The sequence below is a fragment of the Schistocerca gregaria genome, chromosome X (genome assembly GCF_023897955.1).
Source record: "Schistocerca gregaria isolate iqSchGreg1 chromosome X, iqSchGreg1.2, whole genome shotgun sequence".
In the NCBI taxonomy this organism is placed as follows: domain Eukaryota; kingdom Metazoa; phylum Arthropoda; class Insecta; order Orthoptera; family Acrididae; genus Schistocerca; species Schistocerca gregaria.
In genome coordinates this window covers 37,913,254-37,930,683 of record NC_064931.1, presented here as the reverse complement: position 1 = coordinate 37,930,683, position 17,430 = coordinate 37,913,254, and the positions used below count along the sequence as shown (strand labels likewise).

Sequence of the window (17,430 nt, the reverse complement as noted above, 5' to 3'; positions counted from 1 at the left end):
GTGGTGCCAGTGTGGAGATTACCACTTTGCTGAGTTATGAAAGTGGTGGAACCTCAAAGTCATATCTCAGCCACCTCCCCCTCCCCCATGACATTTGGGTGCAGATCATTGAGAGTTTCTATGTAGTCTGATAATTTAGTATCCTCCACAATGAAAGTATTTGCACACTTACCTAGAGAATTACAAAAATGGTTCAAATGGCTCTGAGCACTATAGGACTCAACATCTTAGGTCATAAGTCCCCTAGAACTTAGAACTACTTAAACCTAACTAACCTAAGGACATCACACACACCCATGCCCGAGGCAGGATTCGAACCTGCGACCATAGCAGCCTCGCGGTCCTGGACAACAGCGCCAGAACCGCATGGCCACCGCAGCCGGCTAGAGAACTACATATGAATTTTTGGATCTTTGAAGTTATTAGTAGCAGTGTAAAGAACTGCACAGGAGGTTCACCTATTGTTCTGAGGACACTCAAATGACAGGGACTTGAGTCCAATTTTGAATTGTAAGTGATCATGCTGTCCATTGATAAGTATCACAGTCACATTTTTGCAGCATAACATAATACGCGTAGATAAAAATCATTTGTCACAATTCTACCTCATTCATAAATTACATATGCTTTCATCTCTCAATCCCACAAGAGCAATTTGGGGGGAGGGGGGGGGGGGGATCTAATATTCTCATGCACTTTTACTACTAGAAGAAAAGTATTTGGTTACTGGAATTAAAGTTTTCTTTAACATTTTTGTGACTAAACAAATTGAGGCCAAAAAGTAACTCGAATTATTCAACTACATATACAGTATTACACATAAGTTACAAAACCCTATTACCTTCAATATAGTGTCCATTGCGCCCAATGGGCTTGTTCCGACAGTTTTTAATTGTCCTCTCTCGTGCTGTGTAGTGCTCTAGCAATTTTGTTTTCATCTCTGCTACACTTTCCTTTTTATTCTACCAACCAAAATGATGTTGGGTGGGGGTGGGTGCAAATAGTGTAAGGTCACTGTGAAATTGTGGTTTTGATTTTGGCCAAAAACTACCACAATCCAGGCTCTTCTTCCACAGTATCTCTTGCCCCCCCCTTTTTTTTTTTACAGCATTTGAAATAGTGATGACTGACTGCAGTACCTTTGTGAATAAATTAATGATAAACACACACAGAGAGAGAGAGAGAGAGAGAGAGAGAGAGAGAGAGAGGTAGGGGGTGGTGGTGGTATTGTTTTCACTTTTTAGTTTCTGCAGCTGTGGTGATGAAGCAGTCGTCCAACAGCACGCACACACACACACACACACACACACACACACACTTACGAATGTAAGCACTGACACCTTGTTTTCTGCGGATGACAGTTAAGTGATTCACTGTCTGTGGCAAAGACAGACAGCAGGAGAAGTTGTCACTGCTGCCCTTCTGTCTACAGGAAAGAAATGTTACAACCAGATTGGACATCACCTCCATCAATTTCTAGAACAACTTTCTGCTGATTCAAAAATCTGCCATTGTATGGAAGGTTCTAACATCTTGAGTGAGTAGTAGTATCTCCTAATAATCATTAAACTTGTAGAAACAAAACTTCTCAGTATAGCCAAATGGATTCAGGACAAGTAACTCCCCACTGGGCCCCAATACAAATTTTAAGACCACATCCTGCAACAAAGCACATAATGTCATTCTACTTTTCCATTCAGGAACTGCTGATGTTAAGCTATTCAACTTGTTATTTCTGCAAGGCCATAAGCTTAACTCATCAAGAATAATCACATTACAGCTGATAAAAATGTTGCATCTTTGGTAAACTTAATAACCAAGTGTGTGTGTGTGTGTGTGTGTGTGTGTGTGTGTGTGTGTGTGTGTGTGGGGGGGGGGGGGGGGGGGAGATCCTTGAAAACTGCTATATTTTACACGGGCATGATAAATACTAGCCACATGTACATTTCAGTTCAGTTCATGTTTATGCTTATCAGTTCATGTTTATGCTTATCAGTAACTTGACTGCACACCCTCACTGAGCCAACTACAGAACTGTCGTGCATTTTTATAAAAGGATTCAAAATTCATTCAGAAACAGTTCTTTAAGTTGATTACAGCTTTAGCATCTTCAGTTTTCACAATGCACAACAGGTCAATCTCATGAAGATAGCATTAACTTCAGTATTCAACAATTATCTCCTCTACCTACTTTGTAGCAACAGTCATTTAAGAAACTGAAATCAGACTTTGTATCCACTGTTCATAATACATAATTAATTAAATGATACTTGATATGTGGCCTCTATGTCTGTTGGGATACTGGATTGTTAATGATTGATCAATCAGATGAAAATATATAGACATAATTTTCTATATGGTTTTGAGATTACAATATTGTGAAACACACATTTAAACTGTAATTAATACTGCATCACAACTTCCCATAACAAGAAAGAACACTTGCTTCATCAAAGTCAGTGATATTACTTATTTTTATAAACAGAACCTTATTAGGGGCATGGCTGTTATTCTCATTCAATCATCAGAGGTCTGAATAATTCCAGCAACTTTAGAGCACATAAGTATGCCCATACACTTAATTTCACTTTGCAATCCTGACTAAGAAAGCACTAACAGTCCAGAAGGTAGGTAAAAAAAAAGCAGTTACTATAACAATATCAACTAGCTCTAATAATACATACAAGCCACTACAATATATCAAGTGCAATTTTAATGATACATGAAAACTTAACTGCCATTAGTGGTACATACTACAAGTACTCAAGATCATGTAAGAGAGCATAATTTCCTTGCTGAAGAACTATTTTAGGCACATACCTGCACTGACAATGAAATCTTGTATCTGCATGTTCAAAAACCTAAGTTGTCCAATTTATGCTGGAATTTAAAATTTAGAAGAAATTCTGTGGCTAAGTTCTAGTAATGTTTATGCTAGTCTAGTTTTTTTTCTCAACTTAAGTATGGAAATACAAATGGTTTTTCTAATGCCTGCAATTTTCAGTGTACAGTATTCCCAATGAAAAAGTTTCTTAGAAATCAATTTTATTTTATAAACAATGTGCATTCCAAAAGAATGTAAAACCATTAAAAAAGCAAAACTTTCAACTGATGCATAAAAGTTTTAGTGTATAAATATTTTACATGTATTATGCAACGAACCTTGTGTTTTCTTTTTAAATGCAAGTGTAATGAACACTGTAGAGAGCACTGGCCCTGGCATTATGAAGAAAAGTTTTCCAAAAATCTTGCAAGGTAACCAAATTAAGTACTTATTTTGGAGCTACAGTTTTGTCAGATATGGTGCACTGGTGGAAATAAGTGACTGCAGATTTGAAATTATTAACTTAAAAGAAAGAAAACCTTATACCAACTGGTGAAAAAGCGACACACACACACACACACACACACACACACACACAGGACAGAGTAAATCCACACTTTAATAACAGTCCATAGTTTTAAATGGAAGTAAAGGAACCTGATTCAAACACTGTTGTATTTGTTTCATGGGAGTTCCATGAAATAACAGATCAGCATTAATCCTCTCATAATAGGCATAAATCTATGCCTTACATTCTCATGATCATACTCTTGAGTTCATACAAAATGTTATTTTTGGACAATCTGGTTAATCATTCTCTATTTTTGTCATGGCAACTCCACTTTTTCACTTCAAAATCCAGGCAGATTCAAATTGTATGTTGTATTGGGACTAACCAGGCATCTTTCAGTACTTTAATTGGTATGAGACATGAACAGTTTATAAAACACTAGGGTCTAACACAATGAAAGTTTTACTGCAATGTACACAAAAGTGAAACAATCACACTTAACACAAATGTATCACCATGCCTGTTATTTCAAATAACATGCCATGGTTATTTACTGAAAGACATGCACTCCATGCAAAAAAAAAAAAAAAGTGCCACTGTAATTGCTCTGCAGTGAATCATTATTTTGAAATTACAAACTTAAGGATGTTTAAATGCAAACTTATGTTAAAACCTACTTCATATGACAAATGCATTTTACTACCTGTTTTACACACACACAATTGTTTTTTTTTTTTTCACAACCACCACTAAACAATCAGCTGAATCTACTCCTGTACAAATAAAAACCACAATTCCATTACCTGCTTTATTTTCCTGGAAAAACAAAAATGAATCACTCACTTCAGCTATCAGATTACTAAACTCATACACAGCTCTTTATTAAAACACTGAAAACAATATTTCAAAATGACATTCGTGTGAAGTATGAAAAATACTTTGTGAAATTGGTGCTGAAATGTGATGCCTATAGGTTAAAAGAAATAATCACATTGATTCTGAATTTGTTCAAATCATAACACTTAAATGTATTACAACAACCAGTTTACATGCCAGAAACAGTTCTTCTATCAGTGGCTAAACAATTATCTTCCATTACAAAAGTAACAGTAGTATGATCTTCAATGTGACAGTACAAAAAATGGGTAGAAATGAATATTACAATATGAAAACATGTAGCACATTCAGTACACCACACACTTCAAAAGGGGACTTTTCAAAAATGGAGTTAAAATTAAAATTTTAACATGTCAATTGATGCTGTCATGTATTTACACACCTTCCTGTAAAGTCACATTTTCACCACTTCTTTTTATGTTCATCCATTGAAACACCACCTGGCCCCAACGAAACTATCATCAGCAGTCCACCAATCACAGACAAGGTCTGGAACAAAAAGAATTTTTACATACATTTTCTCAACATAGAAAAATGACTAAATATCACCACGCCTTTATATCCAAAATGTTTTAACAGTTTAGAGAAAACAATTTTGAAGTTTCTAATATGTAATATATTCTGTTCCTATTCTGGTCTCTGCATCTTATGGCAGATGACATCTAGTGGACAAACAATCTTTGACCAGACTTCCAAACTTATTAACTCTGAAGTAACTTTCACTTACAGTTAAAATTCTACACCAACTGAAGCCCTTCTATGCCCACTTAGATGTCTATTGTCTACTTATGTTTCCTTAGAGCACCCTCTCCTGTAATTCCACCTATAAAATGAGCTTAAACACACAAAGTCCCTGTTTCCCTAAAGCATAACATGTTTCCCTAAAGCATAACATGTTTCCCTAAAGCATAACATGTTTCCCTAAAGCATAACATGTTTCCCTAAAGCATAACATGTTTCCCTAAAGCATAACATGTTTCCCTAAAGCATAACATGTTACTTTTCCAGTCAAAAGTATCCATTATGCATCCAAATTACTCTACAGAAACTCCAGACCTTGTCTCAAATTCTGTAACCCCCTTCATTCATCTGTCAACCCACACTGAATTACACCTCACACCAACTGAACCTGTAATAAAATCCTAAACCAGTTAAAACTTTGGTCACTAAATATGGTATGTTTTGGACTATGTCCACATAATTACTAATGCCTTTAAATAACACAATATTTAGTTCTCTTACCTGAAAGAAGTCATATTTCAGGAAATCCCTCAGTGGCTTGTGTGTAGGAATGTTCCACCAAGCATTATGGTAGAAATTTAAACCAAAAAGGAGAATTACAAGACTAAGTGCACTCAATTTAGTTTTGTAGCCAAGTGTTACCAGCACTATCAAAATTGTTCCAAGGAGATCTTGAATAATCTGAAATGATACACAAAACATAAAATCACTGAGTACTGGAACTATCACTTATTTCATGCATGCCACATACTGTATTTCAGTGAGTAAGCTCTATATTGGCAATATAATATGGTGCTCAATTGAAGGTTGCTTCAAACATTTATGTGCCTTACTAAGCATGGTGCTATTGCAGGGGGGTACACAACTTTCTTCCTGTAGCTGTTTAGATGGGAACCTACAGTTTAATGTAGACTATCTACCACAGAAAACTTAGGATTTTTCACATTAAACAATCATTGCCAGAGTTGAATGAAGTAACAGAAAAAGATCCAAGGACTTGACTCCAGTATTTGTAGTCTATGCTGTTAATGTTTATCACTTAAGGTGCCTCCACACTGTTCTCCAGTTTTTGTTTTGGCTATCTCTTACTTTTTAGCTTATGTCATTTGAAACAATATGTAATGAATCATCACTTCCCTCTTTCACATTTTTACCAAGTTTGGGATACATTAAAATATAAATTAATTCTGCTGTTTATCTTCTTTCCATACAGCATTTTAACTGATCAAAATCTGTGTGCTTCAAGGTAGGAAGCCAAAAATATATACAGAGAACTTGGTACCATTTCCTCAGCTGCAGGTGATCTTCCACTACTGATCAACTATTACTTCCTTCAAACAATCTCAATTACTTGAAACTTCTAGTCTGTCATTCATTGTTTTTCTCAGAGGCAAACAAATGGTAGCAACTCAGTCCCAACTGACTATCTTCCATTATGACCACTAATATTAGTTATTCTACTGTGAAACATTAATTGCAGATATCTTTATCCTCTAAATTGGTGTGTGTGTGTGTGTGTGTGTGTGTGTGTGTGTGTGTGTGAATACTAGTTCATGGAATAATTTGTCTTATTTCCTTATTTATGTTTCTTCATCGGAGGATCATCTAACAATACAAGAATCTAGTTTCAAAAAGTTTTTGGTTACTTATACTGTCATCTTTTACTTTACACATTTTTGGGCTACTTATCCTATCAAACTTCTCTTTTGCATTTAATGACATTTTACTTTATTTACAGGGGCAAATTGATATAATGAAACTTTAACGACAGAAAAACAACACTACTTTGACATTGATCTTTAATCACACACACTACAGCATAGTTCCAAGGAAAATTACTTTCAGACTGACCTTAAGAGGGACCGATCAGATGTTGGGCTAATGGGGAGAAGGAGAGACAAAAATGATAGATGTCAGACAGAGAGAAGGATTTCTCTTTTCCTCCTATTTTTAACTGCATTACTCTTTCCATTTAACCTGTGACTTCATGCCCTGACACCTTTTTCTTCATTTTTTCCCTGCAGCCTTTTAATCTAAACCACTTTCCAACCTCCCTCAGACATTCCCTCTTCCTTCTGGAAGGAGGAGGTCAAATTCCAAAAGCTGAACATATTTTTTTTTCCATTTCAGGTGTTGCACCTTGGGAAGATAAGTACTGGCTAGCCTTCCTTTAACAATTTTCTGAACTGACTGCCCCACTTGTTTTTGAATGTTCTGCTTGTAGAAACTTCTTAATTTTTGAGAAACAAGAAAAACAAGCCCACACACACACACACACACACACACACACACTACTACTACTACTACTACTACTACTACTACTACTCCTGTGTGCATTTGTAATATAATTATTACATACCTGCATAACAGATGGTTCAAACCGAAGGAGCGTGACATACATGAAAGCAAGTAAAACCCTTCCAGTAAGTTGTAAAATATTTTTTGGTTTATTGTCACCTGAAATTAAGGCGAATATTGTTAAATTATATACACCAAATGGCAATCAATGTAGTTATAACATCAAAAACTGTAAGCATAAACAAATAAGGTCTGTGTGCATTCCCACTATGATAGCAAGTATCCGAGTCAAATCTACAGACAGTAAAATTTTGCTAACTGCATCCACCAGTTTGGTGCACCTGTGCTCTGACAGTACAAGTCTTTGTCTAACATCAATTATTTTCATGTGCTAAGATCTTTTACAGAGATCTGAAGCTTTGCTGTGAGTAAACAGCCAAAATTATCTGAATATCAATTACCTTTTTATATTCCCACACAGCCCGTGGAACAAAAATTTCTGTTGCCCATATTTAATAAATCACAGTTGCTAAATACCGACATTAATTCTTTAAGGAAGACTGGAAAAACTGGTAGCAATTTACCTCAGCGAAGATGTTTGGATTCCGGGGAAATGTAGTAACACACGAGACAATACAGGCCATGCAACTTATCTTAGGAGATATGTAAAGGAAAGACAAACCCACGTTTACAGCATTTTTTTAATACTATATTCTAGCAGTCTTAGAGAAAGCCATCAAAAATGTTGGCTGGCATACTGTGATTTAAATTCTGAAGGTAGTAGGGCTAAAATACAGGGAGCAAAAGGCCATTTACAGCTCGTACAGAAACTGGACACAATTATGAAAGTCAACATGCACAAAAGGGAAGCGAAGCTCGAGGAGGAAGTGCGAAGGGGTCGTAGCCTGTCCGGGATTATTTGATCGGTGCACTGAGCGAGCAGCAAAGGAAATCTAAGAAAAATTTGGAGTAGGGATAAAACTGAAGAGCAGAAATAAAAACTGAGGTCTGTCAATTACATTTTAATTCTGTTCGAGACAGCAGAGGACTCGGAAAAACTGTAACGGGCAAATAAGGTCTCTAAAGGATATAAGATGAACATCGACAGAAGCACAACAAGAATAATTTACTATATTCAAACTAAACCAGGCGATGGTGAGGGAATTAGATTAGGAAACGAGGCTCTACAAGTATTAGATTAGTTTTGTTATTTGGGCAGCTGAACAAGTGATGTCTGGATATAAAGAGTAAGATGAGTATAGACTTAAGAGTCAGGAAGTCCTTCCTCAAAGTATTTGTATGAAGTGTACCCCATGTATGGAAATGAAACAGACAGTCAACAGTTTAGACATGAAGAGAACAGAAGCTTTTGAAATTTGGTGCTACAGAAGATTGCTGAAGATTAGATAGGTAGATCACGTAAATACTGAGGCAGCACTGAATGGAACTGATGAGAAATTTGTGGCACAACTTATATGGGATATGCTGAAAGGACATTTTGTCACATCAAGGAATCACCTACTTAGTACTGGAGGGAAGTGTGGAGGGTAAAAATTGTAGAGGAAGAACGAGTGACAAATATAGTAAGATAGTTCAAAAGGATGTATGTTGCAGTAATTATTCAGAGATGATGAGCTGTGCACAGGCTAGAGTAGCACAGTGAGTTGCATCTAAAGTCTTCGGACTGAAGACAACACTACAGACACCATGCTCCCTATATTGTCACAAGAAAACTTTACTCAGTTTTTGCACTGTTCTGCAGATTTAACTCATTTACATTAAATCATGTATGAATATTTAGACTGATTGTTACCATATTTTAACACAACATAAGCCTACATATTTACTCTTGACACCTTCTCCAATCTAAAATTTTGTCACAACTATGAGAAGATTTAATGAAAACAGTTGTATAAAATTGACCCTGTTACTGAACCGTGTCTATGTACTCTTATCATTTAATGGCAATCAGCACTGTATTTAAAGGACTTAATAATATTTAAGAGAAACATGACAGAGACCAACTTTATACTGAACATATTTTTCATCTACATCTATAGATCCAAACCACTGTGTAGTACATAACACAGGGTACATACCATTGTACTAGTCATTAAGGTTTCTTCCCATTCCATTTAAGTATGGAGCAAGAGAAGAATGATTGTTTAATGCCGCTTTGTGCTGTAATTAATCTAATCTTTCCCCCACAATCTCTGACACACACACACACACACACACACACACACACACACACACACACACACTTGTGCAATATCCCAGAATAGGTTGCACAGTAATCTACCTATTAACTGAAGTCTACCATCTGCTTTATCTATGACAGCCTATGGAATCATTTGTGATACATCAACAAAAGCCAGGCCCTAACAAATTCCACAGGTGGACTAGCCTTAACAATGCAAACCTTTTTTGCACATTTCTGACACTATACAAAAGTAATGCCTCAGTAATGAAGTCAATAAGAGCAAGCAAAGGAGTTTAAAGGAAAAATAAGATTATATTAGATTTACTTTCATTCCAATTGATCCGTAGTGAGAACATGTCAGAAAAACAACAATACATGACAAATAAGCTAATGTACCATTCCACAGGTCCCAAGTGGAATGATCGTCATTTTTAATGAACACTATATGAAAGAATCATTTTCCAAATACTAATGCACTGAATTTAAAATCAAAGTAGTTTATTTATTTATAAGGTAATAAATGTGTAATACAATATATACACAAATCAAATGGTTCTACTGAAGTTCATCAACGGAGTAGAAGGAGTTAGCCACCAATAAATCCTTTAGGCTTCTCTTAAACTGAATTTCATTGCTTGTTAAGCTTTTTATGGCTGCTGGCAAGTTATTGAAAATGTGTGTTCCTGAATAATGCACAACTTTTTGTACAAGACTAAGTGACTTTAAATCCTTGTGAAGATTATTCTTATTTCTAGTATTGATTCCATGAATTGAGATGTTGGTTTGAAAAAGTGATATTTCTAATGACAAATTTCATTAAAGAATAAATATATTGGGAAGCAGTAGTTAGTATCCCTAGTTCCCTAAACAGGCTTCTGCAGGATGTTCTCGAGTTCACACCACATATAGCTCTTACTGCACGTTTTTGTGCCTGGAAAACATTAGCTTGGCTTGACGAATTACCCCAAAAAAAATAATCCCATATGACATTATGGAATGAAAGCAAGCATAGTATGCCAGCTTTTTCATTTTTATATCCCTTATGTCTAACAATTAGCATTGCAAATAGAGATTTGTAAGACACTTCAGCAGTTATGTAGTGCGCTTCTCCCAGTTCAATGTATTATCAAGCTGTAATCCCAAGAATTTAACACTGTCCACTACTTTATCTGCTTATCACATGTTAGGCATATACTCGTGGGACACCCCTTACAAGTTCTGAACTGCATGTAGTGTGTTTTTTCAAAGTTTAGTGACAAGGAATTGGCTAGGAACCAGTGATTAATGTCCACAAATATTTTATTAGCTGATCTTTCTAAGACTACACTTGATTTGCTATTTATTGCAATGTTTGTATCATCGGCAAACAAAATGAACTTGGCATCTGGTAATGTTACTGATTAAAGGTCTTTGATATACACAAGAGAAAGTAAGGGCCCTAAAATGTAACTTTGTGGGATCCACATGTAATTAGTTCCCAGTTGGATGATGCCTAATAGATTGATACATGTCTCTTTCCTAATAACACCCTTCATTTCCTGCCAGAGAGATAAGATTTGAACCATTTTGCAGCATTTCCTGTTACAACTATAATATAATTTACTTAAAAGGATATTGTGCTTTACACAGTCAAATGTCTTTGACAGACCGCAAAATATACCAGTTGCCTGCAATTTTTTATCTAATGAATTAAGCACATTTTCACTGTAAGTGAAGATAGCCTTCTCAATATTAGAACCCTTTAGAAATCCGAACTGTGAGTGACAGTATGTTATTTGAGATAAGATGATTATAAAGGCAATTGTACATTACTTTTTCTAAAATTTTTGAGAATGCAGGCAAAGGTGAAATCAAATGGAAATTTGATGCTATTTCTTTATCTCCCTTCTTAAACAGTGGCTTAACTTCAGCATATTTTAACCATTCAGGAGATATTCCACTGATAAACGACTGGTTACACAGGTAACTTAATATGTTACTCAACTCAGAATCACATTCTTTAATTAGCTTTGTTGATATTTCATCATACTAGACATGTTTGTTTTCAAAATTTTATGATGGACATTATTTCTGCTGGGGTAGTGAGGGTCAAATTCATATTATGGAAGTTACTTGAAATCTCTGGTCTGAGGTATTCTATAGCAGCAACTACAGAACCTGACAACTCCATCTTTTCAGGAACAGTTATGAAATGTTTGTTAAAAAGTTCTGCAAGTAGATTTTTGTTGAATCCGCAACTTGCACTGTGAAAGTATTTTTCAGAAAGTTTGTTAAGTCTCCAGCTACCCTTACAACCGATAAGTGGTACTGCTTTTTATATTCATTCCAAGTAATCCAAGAAAACAGAACTGTTGTAATATTTATGTTAACCAACTTTGGACCATACAATAATCAGTGATGTGAATATCTGCATAAAACCACTGATATCTTCATCCATTAACCACAACATCATTACTGCTGATACCCATAAACCTACTTGACTTAATCGTTGGGTAAGCAAAACAGACAAAAACCGACTCTTTCTCTAGGTATTATATTTTAAATAAATAGGTTCACAAACAGTATTAATTCTGAATGACACACAAGAAGTTCTAGGCTCAAGTGAGAAATTTAACCCCCCCCCCCCCCCCCCCCCCCAGTAGACAAACAAAAGGGGATTTTTGTGTCAAGATTAGATAACATAGTAAGAATATCAGTAGGCATGAACAACCCACAAACACTTTCAGGTACTTCTCTTGTAACTTACCAAGTGTTGGAACACCAGCAAATAAAGTTTTTGCTTCGTTTCTGCTTTCAGCCAGAAGTAATGCAAGTGCACCAATCAAGGCCAAGTTGCGCAAAAGAAAATGCATGTCCCACAAGATGTTGTATGCAAAAGTCTGTCAAGAAAAACAGTTTAATTACAAATAGTATAGCAGCACCAGTTCAATGTATTTTACTTCTTACAAGGGAATCTCCCCATGCACCCCCCTCAGATTTAGTTATAAGTTGGCACTGTGGATGGGCCTTGAAAAACGGAACATAGATCAATCGAGAAAACAGGAAGTAGTTGTGTGGAACTATGAAAAAAATAAGCAAAATATACAAACTGAGTAGTCCATGCGCAAGATAGGCAACATCAAGGACACAGAGCTCAGCAGCGCCGTGGTCCAGTGGTTAGCGTGAGCAGCTGCGGTAGGAGAGGTCCTTGGTTCAAGTCTTCCCTCGAGTGAAAAATTTAATTTTTTATTTTCAGACAATTATTATATGTCCGTCCATCCGGCCTATGCGATATAACTGCACAGTAGTATGGGGACGCTACACCTAAACAAACATAGAAACACACTTTTTTGGGAGTGGTTGTCACCTCCACAAGAAAACCTAAATCGGGCAAGGTAGAAGAATTTTACCCATTTGCCATGTGTACAAGTTAGGTGGGTCGACCACATATTCCTGTCATGTTACGCACATGCCGTCACCAGAGTCGTATAGAATATATCAGACATGTTTTCCTGTGGAGGAATCGGTTGACCTATGACCTTGTGATCAAATGCTTTCGGTTCCCGTTGGAGAAGCACGTCCTTTTGTCTACTAATCACACGGTTTTGCGGTGTGGTCGCAAAACACAGACACTAAAGTTATTACAGTGAACAGAGACGTCAATGAACGAACGGACAGATCATAACTTTGCGAAAATAAAGAAAGTAAACTTTTCACTCGAGGGAAGACTTGAACCGAGGACCTCTCGTTCCGTAGCTGCTCACACTGTACTTGATGTTGCCTATCTTGCACATGGACTACTCAGTTTGTATATTTTGCTTATTTTTTCATAGTTCAACACAACTTCTTCCTGTTTTCTCAATTTATCTGTGTTCAGTTTTTCAAGGCCTATCCACTGTGCCAACTTATAACTAAATCTCAGGGGGGTGCGATGGGGAAGTTCCCTTGTTAGTGTTAATTAAATCAACCCTTCACTATAAACTAACTTATAAGATTACAGTTTTAGATCAGTTTTCCTCATCTTTACCTATAATTAGTTTTTGTAACACTTCGGTACTAATGAATGTCATAGCTTAAAATTAAAAGTTTTATTCAGCAGTCTACAGTCATATGCAAGCTTAGTGGCACAGTAAATTATTAACTGTACACCACCCAAGCAGGAAACATTGCAAGCTCAAGAGCTTTACGACAACGAATTCATATTACACAGGAGAGAACAGATTATTTTTGAGTGAACACAGTCTGCAGATTATGCTACACTTCCATATACATTCTATCAATAGAATGCCAACATTTTAGAAAACCTGTTTTTACAGCTGCACAATTTACTTGTGCAACTGCTACCAATGACACAGCAGCGACTATGAAACCCAATTCTTTTTTATATATGTAACAGAGAGCAGAAAGAAAAACACTACTCACATCTCACTAAATGATCACAAATGCAAAGATACATCATACTGTAGAATTTAAAACAGATTTGTTTGCAGTATTTCACCACAGTTACTGAAACTAAGATTATACCATACCATTTCCATAGCACTTAAGCCTTTTCATAGTAAATGGTGTGATCAAAAATTATCCAAACTGGATTCATTACAAGATAGGTTCACTTACAGAACAACTATTCTTCCATTCATGCACTTCATAAATATTTTCAACAGCAGTATTTTGATTGATTGAATACACACACTTCTTCAAAAACAATCGGGCAATTTTCATAGAACCTTTTCCTGTTCATTCTAGAAATTAACCCCAAGCTGCAGCTAAGTCATATTATACGCTCCCTTACAGGAGCACTAACCCCAGCAAGGTATGTAGAAAGGCTTCTGAAGAGCCTGAAAGTAGAGGAGAAATATTACAAAATAAAAATTGTAGAGGCAGGTTGCAAATTGTGCCAGGATTTTTCAGCTGTCAAGAGCACTGCCCACAAAAGCATGGTTCCAGATTTAGCACAATTTCTCTAGAAGTTACACATTTTTTTCCCTTTTTATTTTAGTTTTAGTATCTTAAATTCTCCCCATCTTTGTATCTGTTTTGAGAAAAAACTTACATCAGAAAATAAGAGCTCAGGAAAGTAGTGATCCAAGAGAAAGTAGTGATCCAAGACTTACAGAACACCGTACATGTGCAAAGCATACTGGCTAACAAAACTACCACCTGCTACACTCCTGTAATCGCAGTTATTGGTGAAGATATGCCACCCTTCATGATTCTGTGCTACACAATGGTAACCCTTGATGACAAGACCATACTCACATTACACCTTTGGTCAACTGAAAGGTCAGCATCCTTAGAAGATCAAAGCAACACACACACACACACACACACACACACACACACACACACACACACACACACACACACACACACACACACACAGAAAGAGGGATGCATTTTTGTCTTTGATCTTCACAAAATAAGCTGCAAAAACAGCAGTATTGCCACATGACTGACATGTTCACGCATGTAACGATATAGTACTACTGTACACAAAGCAGACGAATAGGGCAAATTAAACTCACAGAACACTGCTAGTAGATTAACAAGGTGAACCTGTGCCTAGCCTGCTTCGGGCTGTCTTGCTTGGCTCCGGCCTTGTACCACCAATCCAGATATTTTTTGATCACACCTCAAATTCCATTGCCATATCCATCCACAGGAGTTTCAAACTACCTGATACAAAAGTACAACGAATTAGTATCCGAGCTACAGGTACAAGAAGTCTAATTTTATTTTCCAGAGGTCAAACTAAAACTGAACTATAACCAAAAGTGAACACAGCCACCAAAAGTTTTTGCCTGTATTGTTAAATAGCTTCTACTATTATATTACAATTTTTCTGTTCCTTAAAACCATTTGTTCATGCAACTGAAAATATTTTACTTAAATAATACACAATAATACATCCTCCACCGGCAACCAACTGTCTATTGCAGAACTTCTGATATTTTTATGGTTGAAGGACAAAAACAGGGATATGTTAACATATAAGGAAGTTTTTTGTACACTAGTCAGAATTTAAATAACAAAAGCAATTAACATTGCTACGAGAAAAATGATTAACATTTGCATTATCCAATACTTCAGAGCAATGAACAATATAAAATCAACTTGAGATAAGGCAGATGTAATTAATGACAAACATATTTACAATTTATGCTTTACATACTGCACATTTTATTCTATTACCTATTTAGTATAGAACTGAGAAAATGTGTTTTTGCCTGTATTTCGCTGATGTGTTATTTGCAGGCAAACAGAAAAGGGTCTCTTACTATGATCAGCTGAACCATATTTTTTTTTTTTTCAGCATGACATCTAGGTGCAAACAAATGCAACAGCCCATTCATTCTCTACCTCAGTGATAACTGGGCGCACACAGCCTAAATGCTCAGGAATTATAAAGTCGAGCAAGTTTCAGTATTGTTCCAAAACATACGCCAGTTCATTATGGTTGCAACAGCTGTCCATTTTATTTTTCATACTGTTGCATTATGAGACGAGACGTAGGCTACGTGGTGGTTTTAATTATTAATTTACTTTGAATGGCAAACGCGAAGGACACTTTAGATACATAGGAAACGCCTAATTTAAGAGACATTTACATTTTCGACAATTCTGAAGTAACATCTAAAGCTAAATGTCAAACATTGTAAGTCTCAGTATGTCACGCGAGAATTAGGATCATTCTTCTAAAACTTCCACTAATCTTCGAGCTGTAATTCATTGTTACCCAAAGTTTAATCTAAGAAGTAAATGTAAAATGCTTCCGCAGAAGACAAACCTCACCTGTAAAACGACAATAAACAGCAGTATGGAACAAGCTACCGGTACGCGTTGTCTGCTTAAGACCATTATGCATCCCCCCAACTGTCCAATCAAGTTTACCAGCACAAACATTGCTGCTAAAAATCTTCCACAACCCCACGACATGTCCATGTACTCTTGCTGTTCTGACCACTGCACGTACATTCGAATCCCATCTTCCAAGAACGTTGAAATAAGACATAATCTTGCAGTTGTTGGCAAAACATGTTTCAATAGCCTTAAAGTCTGCAAGAAAAAATTTGAGACATTAAAAACAAGAATTGTTATATTGTTATATTATGTGGAACACCTGACGTGTCACTATCTTAAGCGACATGTGATAACTTCACAGCAGTCAATATTTAAACCATTTTAAAACCAAGTTTACAGTTACAAAACAATACGCATGATTTTCTGGGAGACCTGATCAGCAATATCTTCTAGCTTTTCTATCCACACACTTCCCCTTGCCATAGTAACTCAGTTAACCCTACAACTACCACAACTCCTACAAGTGATGTGGAACATAACAATCCAAACACTTCCGGCAGAAACCACACAACACAGCGATATACGCTAGCCAGAGGCTTTAGCATGGAAGTAACAATAATTCTTGAAACTTCTACTGTTTGGTTTCATTAATTTTGTATTGTTTGCTTTTACTTTAATTCTTAGATTCCGCTCTCTATCACGACACAAATCATTTATTTTCTGTAATTAAAAAAGGAATACATTTTCAAAGCAACTGCTCCGGGCATTATCTCGTGAATGTGACAGCAATTTCTGTAAGGGGCACGACAATAATATTTCCACCGTGTAACAAGTAGACCCCGCAGCTCTGATGTTAATTTGATGATAGATTCTTCATTTAACATAACAGACTGCTGCAAATTATGTATCAAAATGATTTACACGGCTATAAAAATAGTCGACCACCCAACTGGAGCTCTGTCCTCAAATGTATCCAGATAGGCTGGACTCAAGTAGAGGGGGTGAAATGCGTTTTACCCCTTCTTCCAAAAACATTTGCCTATACAATTCGACCAATAAAGAAAGTGCATTCCCTGTATATTACCGGTCGGATTTTATACTTCGTCAAAGGGAATATAGCATGTGAAATATCGTCAACAGATGTTCCTTTGAAAGACCACACCATTGTTCAATGTT

General features: G+C 36.3%; 1 protein-coding gene across 1 annotated transcript; it reads right to left on the bottom strand.

Moving 5' to 3' along the window:
• Positions 1-3,779: 3,779 nt before the first annotated feature.
• Positions 3,780-16,859, bottom strand: LOC126297657 (surfeit locus protein 4 homolog). The gene is made up of 6 exons (XM_049988740.1): positions 16,687-16,859; positions 16,246-16,509; positions 12,221-12,353; positions 7,333-7,430; positions 5,475-5,654; positions 3,780-4,721 (listed from the first exon to the last, which is right to left on the bottom strand). Exons 1-6 carry the CDS (start codon positions 16,735-16,737, stop codon positions 4,635-4,637), a joined length of 813 nt encoding a protein of 270 aa, XP_049844697.1. The 5' UTR covers positions 16,738-16,859; the 3' UTR covers positions 3,780-4,634.
• Between the last annotated feature and the right edge of the window lie 571 nt (positions 16,860-17,430).